The sequence below is a fragment of the Bos indicus genome, chromosome 14 (genome assembly GCF_029378745.1).
Source record: "Bos indicus isolate NIAB-ARS_2022 breed Sahiwal x Tharparkar chromosome 14, NIAB-ARS_B.indTharparkar_mat_pri_1.0, whole genome shotgun sequence".
In the NCBI taxonomy this organism is placed as follows: Eukaryota; Metazoa; Chordata; class Mammalia; order Artiodactyla; family Bovidae; genus Bos; species Bos indicus.
Window position 1 is genome coordinate 35,780,281 of NC_091773.1, and position 16,053 is coordinate 35,796,333.

At 45.6% G+C, this 16,053-nt stretch overlaps 1 protein-coding gene and 1 long non-coding RNA gene across 8 annotated transcripts in view; one reads left to right on the forward strand and one right to left on the reverse strand.

Moving 5' to 3' along the window:
• LOC139186914 (uncharacterized) overlaps positions 1-16,053 on the forward strand; it is a 97,472-nt gene that overhangs the window by 74,776 nt on the left and 6,643 nt on the right. Inside the window, exons 1-4 of one of the 7 annotated variants that reach the window (XR_011570601.1) lie at positions 3,897-4,426; positions 6,119-8,327; positions 8,879-9,725; positions 12,157-15,958. This is a non-coding gene — a long non-coding RNA (uncharacterized lncRNA). Of the gene's footprint in view, positions 1-3,896; positions 4,427-6,118; positions 9,726-12,156; positions 15,959-16,053 lie in introns of those variants that run through there. The other 6 variants (XR_011570599.1, XR_011570598.1, XR_011570600.1 and 3 more) reach the window with 6 other exon arrangements.
• MSC (musculin) lies at positions 974-3,768 on the reverse strand. The gene is made up of 2 exons (XM_070802678.1): positions 3,055-3,768; positions 974-2,153 (listed from the first exon to the last, which is right to left on the reverse strand). Exons 1-2 carry the CDS (start codon positions 3,559-3,561, stop codon positions 2,067-2,069), a joined length of 594 nt encoding a protein of 197 aa, XP_070658779.1. The 5' UTR covers positions 3,562-3,768; the 3' UTR covers positions 974-2,066.

Genomic DNA, 16,053 nt, shown 5'->3' on the forward strand with positions numbered 1-16,053 from the left:
AGGTTTCCTGTCACTAGTTACTCCCAAGTACTCCTTTAATCAGAGATCCTTGATGCCAGGGAAAGCTCCTGCCAGCTTCTGCCACTGAAGACTGGATCCTGAGGGCTGGATCCCCCACCGGGATATGAACAAAAGCCCCAGAAAATCCTGCTAGAAACCAGTTCTCCAGAGTTTGGGTTCGGTTTAGTGCAACACAGGAAACCATGCTCCCTCACTTCCCTCTCACCTCCTAAACTCCAGCTATATTTTCTCTCTCTGGTAAGTGAACTGCCTTTTGATTTCATAAAATAATGGACACACCCCAAATTGGGCATTTGTTTAGTTTCATCCTTCACACTTTTCTAAATTTTTAAGGTTCTACAAAGAGAATGCTCCTCTGTAAAAAGACCTGCATTTAAAAACCCTGTGATGGGTTTCCCCAGTTATTACTTCCTGTGAAAATTGCGGGTGGCTGGATCAAAAGTCTATATAAACATTAAAAAAAAAACACAAAACTCTCCTGAAATACAAATCAGTGCCAGTTAGACCCAAGACTCATCCCTACTTTGGATGTGTTGGCTGTAGGGAGTTCTTGAACTACTTGCAATTGTTAGCACTGTAGTGTCTTTTAGGCTGGAGAAATTCTCGTGTGTGTGTGTGTGTGTGTGTGTGTGTGTGTGTGTGTGTAAGAAAGAAGTGCACCTATATTGCTTTGAAGAGTGTATACCTTTCTTTCCACGTGGCCCTGACCCCAAAAGACTATTAAGGGCCTTACAAGCCTCTAGTCCCTGGCTTCCAAGAACCCTTGCCTTACGAAGAGGAATCAGAATCAAAGAAAAGCAGAGTTATACTTAAAATTGCAGCGATCCAAACCTGATCAACCCCTCCGCCTCCAACAATGACCCAATTCCCACACAGAGCCAAAGGGCAGCTTTAAATTAATTCCCGGACCAAACAGCCACGGGCAAAAAGACCACATTTTGACGCCCCAGGGCACTTTTCACAATGCGTTTTATTATTCATAAAAAAATAAATTTATTTACATTTGCTAATTATTGTGGTAGTGCTGCCTGGGGCAGCGGCGCGTTCCGCCGCATCATGGTCTCTAGTACGGAACAGCCTCCGCGCCCCATCCCGCCCGGAGGAAGAATGGGGGCGCCGAGAGGTGGAGTCGGAGGCGGGTGCCACCGGAGGGGGAAGCCAGGTGGGGACAGTTGGGAGTGAGGGGTGGGGAGGGGGCCTGCAAGTAGGTGTGGGAGGAGGGAGCAGAGGGAGGTGCCCAAGCAGACGCGAGCCAGGTCGGTGAGGAGAGGCGGATGGGAGGCTCAAGCCTTAGAAGGGGAGGGGGCACACCTAAGCCTGGTTAAGGGGAGATGCTCGCCTCGGGGGACGGAGGGGCGTCACTGGCCCCCGGAAGCACGACCGCAGGGAGCGCTCCGGGCAGACCCGGTAGGGTGGGTCTCTGCGATCGCGCTCCCACCTCTCCCCAAACTGGCAGGGCATCGTGCGTCCGGCCCAGAGGGAGCAACCCTGTGCGATACAATTCTGGCCCAGGTGTGCCGCGCTCCTCTCTTTGCAACTTAAAAACACACCCCGATGTAGGGTCTGGCGTGAAGACTTCGGTCTTTGAAGCCGGTTGTCCAGAGCGCGTCTGACCATGGTCTAACCGTGAGAAGCCTGGGCAGTGCAAAGTCGTGCCATCACACGGTAGATCTGGCTCAGTTTGGAAACTAAACCCTAGGCGGCTGCGCGCTGGGCTCTGACTGTACCGCGGGGGTAGTCTATACAGCTAAAGCCCGAGGCTTGATCTGGGTCCGCGTGTAGTGTCGTCGCCCAGACCCTCGGCAGCAGAGCCGTCTGCGCCCTGCGATGCCAGGCTCACTGCCGACACCTGGGAACTGCCCACCCCACCCCCAACCCCCCCAATGCTCGCCACCTGTCCAGTTCACGGTCCTGGCTGGGGGAGTCTGGGAGAATCCAATGGAACGTTCTTCCCGTTCTTGGGGCTTCTCACACTGTCTCCCTCCTCTCCCTCGTCCCCAAATCCGTGTGCTCAACCAACAATTCCAAGTGAGTTAGAGTTCGGTCTAAGCGGTGGTCCCACATAATCTGTTGGCCGCGGAGACTTCTTTGGTGTCAGAGTCGGGTCGTCCGGAGACCACAAATGGCCACGTCTGTAAACCAGAAAGAACATCAGATACCGGAGAAACGATCATTTCAAACCGAAACCGCTCTCCAAAAGAAACCCCGGGATATCCCTGGCTTTGTGTAGCTCCGATTTTATCAGTATTCTGGGAATTTTTCGCGTCTTCTCTCTAAACCAAGACTTTAATTTTACTGGATTTTGATCACGTAAGAAGGGAGTTTTCCGTTCCTGCTGTCCTCACGGTGATTCCGAGAAATTTGCATGAATTTGGGATTTTGTGGCTTAGTTCCCTTCCCCCCAAACACACACACACACACACACACACACACACACACACACACACACACACACCCATCAGCCATTCACTCCAAGAAGGAACTGGGATATGATCTTTCTCAAGCCGGGAGAGTTGGCAGGTCGGAGAGGGACTTTCCAGACAAATCCCGTTTGGGGAAACCTCTGCTATTCAAGAATTGAAAAAACCCAAAGGCTTTTAAAAAGGTCTCGGTCTTCCCTCCCTCCTTTCAGAAAGTAGGGCTGGTTGATTTAAACCTGTCAGACTCTTATCTGGAAAAAGATAGGAAGGGAGACTTTTCGTTCTATCTGCAAAGGGACAGTGGACTCCAATGGAACGTAGATTTACCCCGGAAGCAGGATATTAGCCATAGTGATAGTAACTATCAACCGGCAAAAGCGTCACGCACAATGATCAGACTGATGCAAACACAGAAGGGTGGATGGTTCTCTTCCAGGAAAACGACTGGCTCCTCCCGTGACTTGGGAGAACAAACTGGCCTCCTCACCACCCCTACCAGACCTTCCCCCGCCCCACTTCGGGTTCTTCCCAGCGGCCAGACTCTGCCGGGCGCCGGGAAGCGCGCTGGGCATCACTCGACCGCCCCGGCCCGGGCCTCGCGCGGGGCGCTTACCAGGTTCACCGGGTGCACGTAGCCGTTCTCGTAGCGGTCCTCCTGCAGCAGCTGCCGCAGGTGCGCGATGTAACTGGAAGCCAGCCGGAGCGTGTCCAGCTTCGAAAGCTTGGTATCGGGGGGCACCCAGGGCAGGCTGGTCTTGAGTCTGGAGAAGGCTTTGCTCAGCACGCGCATCCGGGCGCGCTCTCGGGCGTTGGCCGCGTTCCTCTGAGACTGCTTGCACTCGGCCGCCGAACCCTTGGGCGGGAGGGGCTTCTTGCCGCCGCCCCCAGCCACCCGAGGCCGCTTCCTCTTGCAGCCTCCCGCGCCGCCCGCCGCGCCCAGTGCACAGCGCTCCTCCTCGCCGTCGGGGTCATCCTCCTCCGCAGACGAGTTGTCGCTGGGCGACACGTAGCTGCGCTCGGCGCCGCGGAGGGACGGCCTCTTGGAGACGGGGACCGGGTACCCTCGCTGCAGTCCCTGCAGCTCCATCTCCTCGGGGTCGCTCACCGAGCCGGTGGACATCGTTGCGTCCCCCGCGCCCCAGCTTTCCTCCCCCAGGCCAGTCTCGCGGCCTCCGCCTTCCGCTCCCTCGCGGAGGCGGGGGCCAGGCTGAACTCCGCAGGCGACGAGAGATCTGGGTCGTGAACCGCGGAGCCCCGAGACTGATCCGGGAGAGCGTGACCGAGAAGTCGGCTCCTGGGCCCAGCCTCGGCGCTCACTACCGCGCACCGCGCGTTTTGACCGGACTATTTATTCTGTACTCCTCGGAACAAACCACCCCGGCAAAGAAGAGGGGGTGGGAAAGGGGGGCAAGAGGTGGGGCGGGGGCGTGGAATGGGTGGGGACCGCTTTTCAGAGTGCCGAGAATCTGCCGGTGGGGGCGGGGAAGGGGAAGTCTCTTGAACTGGGATCTGGACCCCTGGGCTCGAGGGACCCATCACTGCGAGATGAGTGCTCCTGGGTGAGTGAAGGAGGGGACCTTGTTCGTACCCAGGTACCCACTTCCACCCTCTACTGATCTTAACGGAGGCGAAGATCGCCGGACACTTGGAAACCCCAGGATCTCGACCTCTGCGTCCTTCCCCTCTTGTCAGCCGAAATGTATTTTCCAAGTTCATCACTCATAATGTATGACTGCTAGTCAAGCCCGGCCCGACAAAAGCGTAAAAGCTAAACAAGCAACACCGAACAATGGGCGAATTACCTCTCATTTTCCTCCCCTCTTTTCCTTAAACGTCGCAGTTTGATTTACAAAGCACTTTCATCTACAGTGGTTCGTTTCCTTTTCCAACATCTGTGACTTAAATATTATTATCTCCACTTTGCAGAACTTGAAGCTAAGCCGCAGAGATGGATGTTAAGTAAAGGACCCCATATCGACGGGCTGGTAAGCAGAATATGGACTCAAAATCCGTGTGTAGAATCCCAGGCCCCTCGGTATTTCTGTCGCACAGCACAGGATGCTCTGCGTCTGTTTTCTTCTATCTGGGGAGTTCCACGCGTTAATTCTGTTTTCAACACCAGAGTGCGGTAAGCTAGAGGGGTCCTGCCCGCGCTCTGAGTTACAGTCTAGGGAATCGATGACTATTTTCGATGGTGTGTTGAAGAGCACGCTCCTGGATTCAGCATGCAAAGTCAGCACAACCATCCAAAGTAAAACAAAACAAACAAGAAACCACGATAAAACAGCACCCAGAAGTATGCCCCTTAAAGGAGACAAGGCATAACTGCGGTCTCCTTGTTTGCTAACTGGGAGAGCCTTGGCAATACGTGGTCTGGGACTGTGTGCTTCATTTTGGGAGTGGACATCAATGGCCAGCTGTTGAGTGCCTGCAGTGTCAGGCACTGGATTAGGCGTCCGGTGCACCCCTTGAGTAATTAAAACTGAAACAACATCAAAATAATTAAAATTCTGTGAGTGGGTTTGGGTTGGCCGTGCTGTTCTGCACTGAGGAAACTTAGTAGTCACACCCGAATTAGGTATTTACCGTCCTTTCCCTACAAGCCTACAGCCAAGCTGAGAGAAGCTTAAGGAGACAGATGGGCAGTAGACCCGGGACGGTGCGGGCAGAGGCGCAGGCCAGCCTCGCCCCGCCGACTCCTCCAGCAGAACAAATGCGCCGGGCTTGGTGCCTGAAATGCCGCAACAGGTGGCTGGCCAGGGCTGACTTCATCACTCAGGCATCATCGTTCCACCTTCGTCTCCCAGGCCAGGCCTCCCTGTGGGGATGTTTTGCCAAACCCCTCCCGCTCGCCCCGTTTGCAGAGGTTTTCTCCCGATGTATTTTGCCATTTTGGGGAGAGGGTGGTGGTGGCGGGGGTGGGGGTGGGGGGGTGGCGAGAGCTGGGGGAGGGTCTCCTCTGAGGTCAGTTGAGTAAAACGCTCGCTCTCAGTTCTCTCGGTGCTGGGAAAAGTCAAGGAGTACTTGACAGAGCTAGAAATCTTTCCTGGACCGCTGCTTGAACTTGAACTTGACTCTAGGTGCTGGGAGAAGGAGGGGAAGGAGGGGCGGTTGGGGAGAGGAGAGAGAAGGGAGGGTGGCAGGGAAAGGGGAGCAAAAAGATGTAAAGGGAAGATCTCAGGCCGCTTTTTGCACCGCCTATTGATGACCTGAAGCTATCAGTATAAATACAGAGCCTCATACATTAGAGGCAGGCATATAGGTTTTAAAAAACGGGATTGTTTATACAGGTGCAGAACAAAGTCTTTCTTTGGAAAAGATTAATGGCAGGGAGACCGCTAGATTTTCTCTAAACAGTCACAAAAACTGTACCCAGCCTCAACGCCAAGCAGGTCATGGCCAGTTTCTTTTTCTTGAAGAAACTGCCTGACCCCAACGATTCATGTTGTTGTTGCTGTTGTTTTAAAACTAGCTCTTTCCTGTTTGTTTTTTCCCCCTTCCTTCCTACTTTCTTTTCTTCCTTCCTTCCCATCCTTCTTTTTCCCTTACTCCCTCTGATCTCTTTCAAGACATATAGCCATTTCCTCTATTTTCCCATTATTTTATTTTCATTTTCCCTTTCCCTCCATTTCTTTCTAATTATATTTTTATTCTTTCATTCTTTTTTTTTTTTCAAGTCGCAGACTCCTAATGAAGATTAAGAAATGTATCTTCATATACACTGCATGTTAGTATATAACTGCAGTTTGCTTTAACAGGTTTGTAATGACATCTGATATTATACTTTCAAAATGCTTTTACTTTTCCTTCTCTCTCAGTGATTACAAAAACCTCATAAGCTGAACAGTGCTAATATAATATCTGTTTTGAAAAACCAGTTGTTTTGATTGTTTCAGCAAGTCCCCATACACTGCAAATAAAAAAATGAAACCTTTACTTTTGTATTTTAAAAACAAGCACACTGAAAACAATTCCTATTTGCCCATGCTAATAACCTTTGAGATTTGTAACACAAATATACAGGTTTCTATGGTATATATTGATGATTTTGAAATTCTTTTAAGATGTTTTTTTAAGTATGCAGTGGGAGGTGGGTTAAAGTTACATTATCAAACATTAAATACATTTAATAATGGTTAAAACATTAATAATCCCAGCTCTCCTGCTTATTAACTGTATGACCTTTGGCAATTTTTTTTTCAAGGCCCAGATTACTGATATATAATATGAAATATCTATCTTGTTGTGAGGAAGGGGGAGTCTATGAGTAATTGCCTGGGCCACAGCCTGATGCATGAGAAAAAAAATCAATAAATGCTAGTTATTTTTATTACTATGAATTGTGTGATGCCCAACATCACACATCTAATAAGTGTCAGGGTCCAGAACTGACCCAGGGTTTGTAAGCAAGGGCTTGTTCTGGGTTTCAGGCAGCACCAGAGGTTTCTTTTCTTTAACTGCAGGCTTCTGTGGTTCAAGTGCGTGGTCCTATTACCTGACATTTCCCCCAGGCCTCAGAAAAGACCTCACTGAGAGAAACTGATGGGACTACATTAGAGACTTTCTTTCCCCACGTTTTCTCCCCATAAAGCCACAGCAATTCTCCCAGTCTCCCTTGCCCTATTTGAAAACTGCTAAATAAATAAATATAAATAAAACTCCTAAATCAGTTACTGAAAGGGTTAAATGAAATTGTGGGGAAGCAACACACTAAGTGTAACACTTAGTGCTTAATTTGCTGAAATATAAAATTCGCAGACTCTGGTTTTCTAAAAAGAAAGAATGAGGTCACAGACCACAGGAAAGGCCATTTAATGCCACACACCCACCCTTTCCACCCCCGAAGTAGGTACCAAGGGCATTTAATGCCACATTACTCCAAAGTAAGTGCTGGAGGAAGAAGTTTGAGGCTGTGCAGATCAAATAGTTGAGAGTTTAGGGAGAGTAGGGACTGTGCTATACTCTTGGACACCAAGTCAAAGCATGTACAAAGTAGGTGCTTAAGAAATGGGAATGCATTTCCCATATGATTTTCCTGGTGGTGTCTCCCCAGATACTCTTGATGTTCTGGGTTGTCCTGTTGGCTGAACAAATTGCCTGTTTCTTTGATCTAGAAAAATAAGAGTCTAGACCAACACTGGCTAATATTATTGATGTCACCAGCCACATGAGGCAACTGAGCACTTGGAATGTGGCTAGTCATGTCCAGTATTGTAAAATACACACTGGAGATTGAAGACAATGTGAAGAAAAGATGTAAAATATCTAATATTTTAAAAACTATATGTCAAACAATGATAATGTTTTGATATATTGGGTTAAAGGAAGTATATTATTAAAAATAATTTTCCATGGCTTTGTATTTTTATAATGTGGCTACTAGACATTGGGATTTACAGATGTGGCTCGCATTATATTTCTCTTGGATAATTCAGGGATTAACGATGCAATTGTGCATTGAGTGTCTAGTGTTTGCTGTGGCAGGTGTTGGTGAGCCCGACTCCCGCCCACTCGGAAGGCACATTCTCGTGGGAAAAAGCACCATAATGCGGGAAGCACGTCTGCTCTCACTAACTCCTGTCATCTCGCCTGCACCCTCCACGTGTACCCTACCCCATCTAATAGGTCCAACCCCAGAACACGGGGAGAAATGCTTCGGTGGTTTTGGGCTTCTGGTGGGTTTGAATTTCTGCAGCGCTTCTCACGGGGAAAAGTTACATGGAGGCATCCGTTCCACAGGTAGTTTGGGTCACCCCACAGACAGCGGATGCCAGGGCTCCGGATGCCCAGTTCCTTGGTCTTTTCAGAACATCCCTGGATACAAAGTACGACGTCCACGCGTGGGAGGCTCAGGGTCTGGCAGTGTGCAAGTCACGTGGAGCACAGGTCATGTGGTATACGGTTACACGGTGGGGCGGGACAGTCACGTGGGGAGCATAGTGTTGCCATGTTTCTTTGTCTCGCGAAGCCGGGGAGCTGATTGGGCTCATCCAGCGTGTTCCCATGCTCCCTGACCCGGAAGGAAAGGAACGCTCCTCACTTGGACCCTGACGGCCACGTGGTCAGGTGCCTGTGGGAACTGTGGGGCCTGCGAGTTGAGTCTTCTGTTGTTGGTCCTCCGCCAGTTATTTATCCAAGATTTGCTGCTAGATTTTTGCCTCTGTGGAGTTCCGTGAGACCTTAGCCCTTTAGAGAGGCTGGGCCTGGGCAGGTCAGGTTTTCGGAGTCTGAAGGTGGAAAAACTGGAGTTAAGAATGAAAAAGGAAATAGGGAATGTGATCAGACCCAGAGACCTGATTTTCTCTGCCATTTAGGACAGAAGAAAAAAAAAAAGTCCTCAGTAATTTGTCTTGATAACTAAAATGCAGGTGACTTTGAAATAGATTTTTTAAAAAGCTATACGTGTGGGCACTAACCAAGATTTCTACAAACTCCAGGTTAGGACTAGAAAGCTGCGGGCCTCCTACAGATGGACTTTCCAGATGGCTTGGCTGTAAAGAACCTGCCTGCCAAGCAGGAGAGGCAGGTTCCATCCCTGGGTTGAGAAGGTGTCCTCTGGAGGAGAGAATGGCAACCCATTCCAGTATTTTTGCCTGGATAATCCCATGGACAGAGGAGCCTGGTAGGCTACAGTCCATGGGGTCGCTGAGAGTAGGACAGGACTTGGCTACTGAACAACAACAACAAATTCCTGCAAACGACTTTGAATTCTCCATTAGCAGAGTTAAGCAGCCAGCCCAGCTCTCAGGAGGAAACACATGGTGATGGCTTGGCCCCTGGAGGTTTGTCTGCAGAATCCCTGGACTTCACTTATTTGGAGGATCCTGAGGCACAAGTTGGTCTGCGCTGTGATTCATGGGTCTGACAGAAGTCTTATTTTTTAAAAACTCTTTGTGACAGCCTTCCATTCTTAGAAGCTGAGTCTCTAAGAAGTTTTTCTTTTACTGTTGATTTTTATTGGCAATACTTTGAAACTGTGACAATGCTACATTTTCAAAACATCCCTTGAAACGTAGAGGGTCTCTGGTATGTTGCCCCAAGCCTTGGATTTAACTGTGGAGTTAACCTAAAAGAAGATGACATCCTGCCATGTGGCATGTACTGGAAAGAGGCCCCTCTGCTGTGGACATTAGGAGATCTCTGCCTATCACCTCAGTGGCCTTGGGACACTTGCTGGCTGCCTTGGAGCTCTTTCTCTGTGTATAGCCCACCAACCAGGTGGCGGTGAGGGGAACTGCAAACCCATGTGTAAGCTTCCCTGGAAAGTGCAGAACATTGTACAAGGTCAGTTATTACATTGCTGTCTTCATTCTCTTTCCTAGGGACTCATCTTTGTCCTACCCCCTTCTCTCAATTGTGAGCCCTGCTCCGTGTCACCCTCATGTTAGCAGCCCTCTACCCTCTACCCCCTTCCCCTCAGCGTCTCATCCCCTATTGAACATCAAGTGAAAACTAAATGCCGCCTGGCGCCAGAGGAAGTTGTCCTGTAATAGATACTTCGTGGTGTCAGAGAGCAGGGATCCTGTGCACTTTGTCAACCAGTCCCTTAAAGTCTTCTGTAAAAGGGAGCCTGGCTTATTTACATACAAACTTTGTCTCCCTGGCCCTAAGTCCCTCTCACCTCCAATTCTAAAATGAGCTCCCATAGGGATCAGAGAAAAGGGAGGTGTTTGGGGCAATGTGCGCACTTTTCCTGAATGTTTTGTCCTTTGGATTATTTGTGCTGCTCTGCCCAATTAGCAAGGATAATGAGCCAGTTAGCAGGGGGAAAACGCTGCCCTCTTTAAGTTTCAAAGATGAACTCCTTGAGGATGTTGGAAACAGAAGTAGATAAGGAATCTTCATGCCTGTTTCATCACTCTGTCCCTATTTCTTCTTAAATTGCCACATTTAGGCAACTTCCTTTAGAGAGGAGAGTAGCAGAATTAAAATTAATAAGAAAACAAAAAGACTAAATTGTCAACTCAGTGATGACAGAGACTGTGCCTTGTTCATCTGGGTATTCCCCCTGTCTGTAACAGACAGTACCTAAGTATTTGATCATTGAAAACATTGAAAAACACAGGAACCCGATCTAATCTTCACCCGTAATTACTGGAAGACATACTCAAACCATTATTTGCCCTTCACTTAACCAACTCAATTTACTCCTGTGTGCTCTGCCCCACTATCAGTACTTACAGAGATCCAATTACATTTCTGATTACCTGAATGGATTTATGGAAACTATTTTCTGTTTTTGAATGTAGCTTATATGTCAGTTTACTTATAATGTAGTTGCCACAATCTGAGTGTTAATTCTAAATAATTGAAGAATTATGTTTATTATAAACATCCCAGCAATGAAATTTCTCCTTATAAAAATGAAATCTGGCTTTAAATAGTATCAAGAATTTTTTTTCCTGATTGAAAAAAATTCAGAATTTTTATAAAATTTCAGAGGGTCATAGATCTATAAAGCCTCACATTAAACCTTTATCATAGTGTAAGGGGAGAATGGAGCCCTGAAAGGCCCACACATTTAATGGGTGAGCAGAGCAGGGGATTCAGAGAAAGTAAGGCCATCATCAGAGAGGTGAGAGGAAAACCAAGATTACTGGTTTTGAAAGCAAGGGAGGGGTTTCAGGAAATAATGGGTGGGGACTTCCAGTTGAGGTGGTATGGTAAAGTCACGTTTTGAAGCTGCCCTTGTGCTCCAAGCACATGGCAATGAGTTAAAGTGTAAAAATAGGAAACTCAAAAGGCGCAGCCAGGTTCAAAAGCAAGAAAAATACCCCTGTGGACTAGGAGTAGAACAGAAACTGAATGTTGAGTGCAGTTGGAGCTCCTGGCAGATCCTCCAGGCAAGAGCATCCAGGAGTTGAGTTCCTTTGCAGAAAGGGGGCACATCATTGTCCCCTGTGAGGAGGGGCACTGGTATGGGTCACTACCTAAATTAGGATGGAGGTCCACCTTAGTGAGTGCAACCACCAAGGAAACAAAGAAAGCAAGCCCAGCTAGCCTACTGGCTCTGTGACTGAATCAGTTTCTTTTTTTTTTTTTCTCTCTTAATTGTGGGTCGCTTTTTCCTGCTTCTTTGCATGCTTTGGTGCCTTTTGTTTGGAGGGCAGCAGACATTGTGAATTTTGCCTGTTGGTGCTGGATATCTATGTATTCTTATAAATACTATCAATATTCGTTCTGGGATGCAGTTACTTGGAAATAGTGTAATCCTTTTCAGTCTTGCTATTCAGATGGCTCGGTAGAAGGAATCAACGGTGCTCATTCTAAGTTAATTCTTCCCCATACTGAGGGAAGACTCTTCTGAGCACTCAGCCCGAAGCCCTGTGCATAATGGAGGCTTTCCAGTCTGGCTGGAGCATGTGTTATTCCTGGCCCTGTATCCCTACCTGACTCTGTTCCCTTTAATCTTTTTTGGTGAGAGTTCCTTCAACCTCTGGTAATTTCCTCCTGTGCTTGTGCTGCTCCACTGAAAACTCCAGGGGGACCTCCTGCAGATCTCTGGAGTTCACCCTCTGGGCCCCTGCCTTCTCTCTGGTCTTCTGTTGGGTGGATTCTAGCTGCCTCGTTCTCCCCACTATCTTGGCTCTGGCTTCTCCACTCAGGGGTCTGCCTGGGTTCTCCCTTTCTGCTGCTCACTTTGGAAACATCTGTGATGGCAAGATCTGGGGCAACGGCAATGATTATAGGCCTTTCCTTGTTTCCCATCTCTTAGGGTCCACTGTCCTTTACTGCCTCCTGTCCAATGTTTGGAGAAGCATTGTTTCATCTCTTTTGCCTGTTTTGTGGTTGCTCCAGATGGAAGGGTGAGTCTTATCACTGGAACTCAATTTTGGCCCTAAGTGGAAGTTTTTGAAATTACTCCTTGGTAGGAAACTGGTTTCTTTTTGGTTTGCTTTTAAGGGTTAGAATTGCTTAAGCATGCTTATGTTTTGAGGAAAAATTAAAGATGTTAAAAATATGAGAAACAGGAGTTCCCCAGAGGAGGTGGAAGGAGATGGGAAGGTAGCTTTGATGAGCATAAAATACACCTCTTTGCCTGAAATGAGTTGAAACTAAATAATGTAGGATGCCACTGTAGATCAGGAATGGTTTCTCATAGGAAGTTAAGAGGTTAGCCCCTGTGAGTAGGAATGAGGTATTGAGGTTAACAGAGGTGGGGAATGTGAGGAGTAACCTTTTGGAGAATAGAATAAAGGACTGAGTAGGTGTAATACCAAGTGTTTCAAAGAGTGTTAAGGGCCCTGATGAGGGACTTTCCTGGTGGTCCTGTGGTTGAGACTTCCTTCCAAAGCAGGGGCTGTGGGGTTCGATCTCTGGTCAGAGCTAGGATCCCACTGTGCCTTGGGGCCAACTGCTCCCCCCACCCCCCAAACATAAAGCAGAAGCAATATTGTAACAAAGTCAATAAAGATTTTTAAAAGAGCCCACCTAAAATAAAAGAAAAAAGGGACCTGGTGAGTTTGAGCATTTATTCTCATTAATAAATATGAAGTTTTCTAGCATATTGGTTGATATATAGTGGTTATTAGAAATAGTTGAATCTTGATAATAAGACGCCCGGTTTACATCTCTGGTAACAAGAAACTGCAAGAATAAGCCGCAAATGGATTCATTATGTTTTGATGAGGTAGAGAGCCAAGTTAGGAATATGGAGTTTAGGGGAGACACTGTTAGGGATTTAGATGAAGCTTCTATAGTTGGGGTCCCGTGGTGCACAGGAGGGAGGCAAAAATGAAAGTGTATTTTAATTTTTTTTTCTTTTGGGGTTAGTGGAGAGGAAAGGATTTGCAGAGACACAGTACCACTATGTTGCACAAGCTTTGAGGGTGTCACTGACACAGAATTCAATGTGGAAGAACCATATATTCAATTATCATTTATCTATTATTGAGTTTTTAATTGAATATCTGTTTCTTATATTTTTGTAGTTGTGCCTTGGCCTTGCAACCAGAATACATAAATACATGCACATATGCCTACATACATGTAAACTATTCTTCGAAATTTAGGCTACCTGGAGGTATTAGCAGATTTTTTTTCAACATATCCCACAGCAGTTTAGAACACAGCAAATATTGTGTATTTTAAATCAATGATAGGCCTCCTGATGTCTTGATATTAGTTAGAGGGTACTCACTGGCATGTGATAGATAGTTTAATGGGGGAAAAAGGTAGGGTGGGTCGGATTGCTCCCCAAATGCCCTTATTTTCTCACTAGTATTCCTCTACATTTTATATTAAAGATATTGAGGTTAAGAGAGGCAAAGTCCCTTGCTGAGAAATAGTTGAAGGTGAACTCAGACTTCTAGATTAGGAGTCTAGCTCTGCATTTACCATTTCATGCCCATGATGGTTAATTTTGTGTGTCAATTTGGCTAGGCCACAGTTCCCAGTTACTTGGTCAAATGTTGTTCTAGATGTTTTTGTGAAGGTATTCCTCTCTCTCTTTTGGATGAGCTTCACTTTGAAACAGATAGACTCTAAGTGAAACAGATCATCCTCTATCATGTGAGTGGGCCTTATCTCATCAGTTGACTGTCTTAATAGAAAAAGACTGACCTCCCTAGAAGAAGAAGAGGAGATTCTGCCAGGAGACCGCCTTCAGACTTGGACTTCATCTCTTCCTTCTGTGTCTAGTCTGCTGGCCTACCTTGCAGATAATGTTCTTAACCAAAAACTGTTGAATCTTAAAGAATTTAGTAAGCAAGATAATGTGTACTATCAGGCACTCCTAAATTGGGAGTGTTATAAAGGGATAGTGAATCTCATAGTCTTTGAAATTTAGTCCTTATTTTAGAAGTCGTGGAAAAATGAATCTAGCCAGGAAGGAAACTGCCCCAGGTAACTGTAAGTATCAATGCACTGACTTTTCATGTTTTTTTTTTTTTTTAATAGTATTATGCTACTTGGTTGAAAGATGGTGAATTTAATTACAAAGTTTTCTTTACATTGTTTGGTTGGATGTAACGACTGAGTCTCTTTCTCTAATAGAAATATAAATCTCGTACCATAAAAATTCACCCTTTCCAAATATGTAGTTCAGTGGTTTTTAGTATATTCACAACATTGTGCAATCATTTCCATTATGTATTTCCCAAACATTTTTATCATCCCAAACTGAAACCCCGTAACATTTAGCAGTCACTCTTCACCTCCTGGAAACTTGCCTTCCACAACTCCCGGAAACCGCTGATCTCTCAGTCTCTGTGTATTTGTCTATTCTGGACATTATTACATAAATGGAATCATCTAATTACATCTATAAGCCATCTGTATAGTAAACTATAGACCTTTCCATCTTAGTTTATTTCACTAAGTATAATATTTTTCAAGGTTGATCCATATTTTAACATATATTAGTTCTTCATTTTACACGGATGGATAATATTCCATTGTGTATATATACCAAATTTTGTTTATCCAATCATCAATTGATGGCATTTGGGTTGTATCCACTTTTTGGCTATTATGAATAATGATGCTATGAATATTTGTGTACAAGGTTTGTGTGAACATGTTTCCAAGCCTCTTGGGTATACATCTAGCGGTGGAAATGCCTGGTTGTATGGTAACTTTGTTTAACTTTTTGAGAATCAGGTTGTTTTCCAAAGTGGCTGTACCATTTTACATTTCCAGAAGCAAAGTAGAAAGGTTCCAATTTCTTTGCATCCTCACCAACACTCTTTATTGTGCTTTTTTCTGATTATAGTCATTCCATTGAGTGTAAAGTGATGTGTCATTTTGGTTTTGATTTGCATTTTCCTGATGACTAACGATGTTCAACATCTTTTTATGTGCTTGTTGGCCATCTGTATATCTTTTGTGAAGAAATGTCCATTTGTCCATTTTTAAATTGGATTATTTGTCTTTTTGTGGTTGAATTGTAACTATTCTTTATTTATAATAAAGATTAGGATTACTAGAACCTAATCAAATAATATGATTTGCAAATATGTTCTTCCATCCTGTGGGTTTGTCTTTTCATTTGGTAGTATCCTTTAAAGCACAGAATTTTTATTTTGACAAAGTCTATTTTTTTTCTTTGATTGCTTAGGCTTTGGGTGTCAGGTCTAAGAAACCACTGTATAATCTATGGTCACAGAGATTTACCTCTGTTTTCTTATAAGAGTTTTATAGTTTCAGCGTTTATATCTGTCTCTGTGGTTGATTTGTAGTTACTTTTTGTGTATGGTATGAGGTAGAGATCCAAATTCTTTTCTTTTTTTTTGCCTGTGAATATCTACTTTTCCCAGCACCATTTGTTGAAAAGATTGTTCTTTCCTACTTAGATTTGGTCAAGGTCTCCTTGACCAAAATGAATTGAGGAATATGGGAATAATATTTCTTACCAAATAAGGCAATATTTATGGACCCTCAATTCTGTTCCACTAATCTATATGTCTACTTTTATTCCAGTACCGTAAAGTCTTGATTACTGCATCTTTCTAATCAGTCGCTCAGTCATGTCTGACTCTGCGACCCCATGGACTGCAGCACACAAGGCTATCTTTCTAGTAAGTTTTGAAATTGGGGATGTTTTTCAAGATTGTTCTGGTTATTCTGCCTCCCTTGAATTTCCACCTGAATTTTATGATCAGTCTGTCGGCTT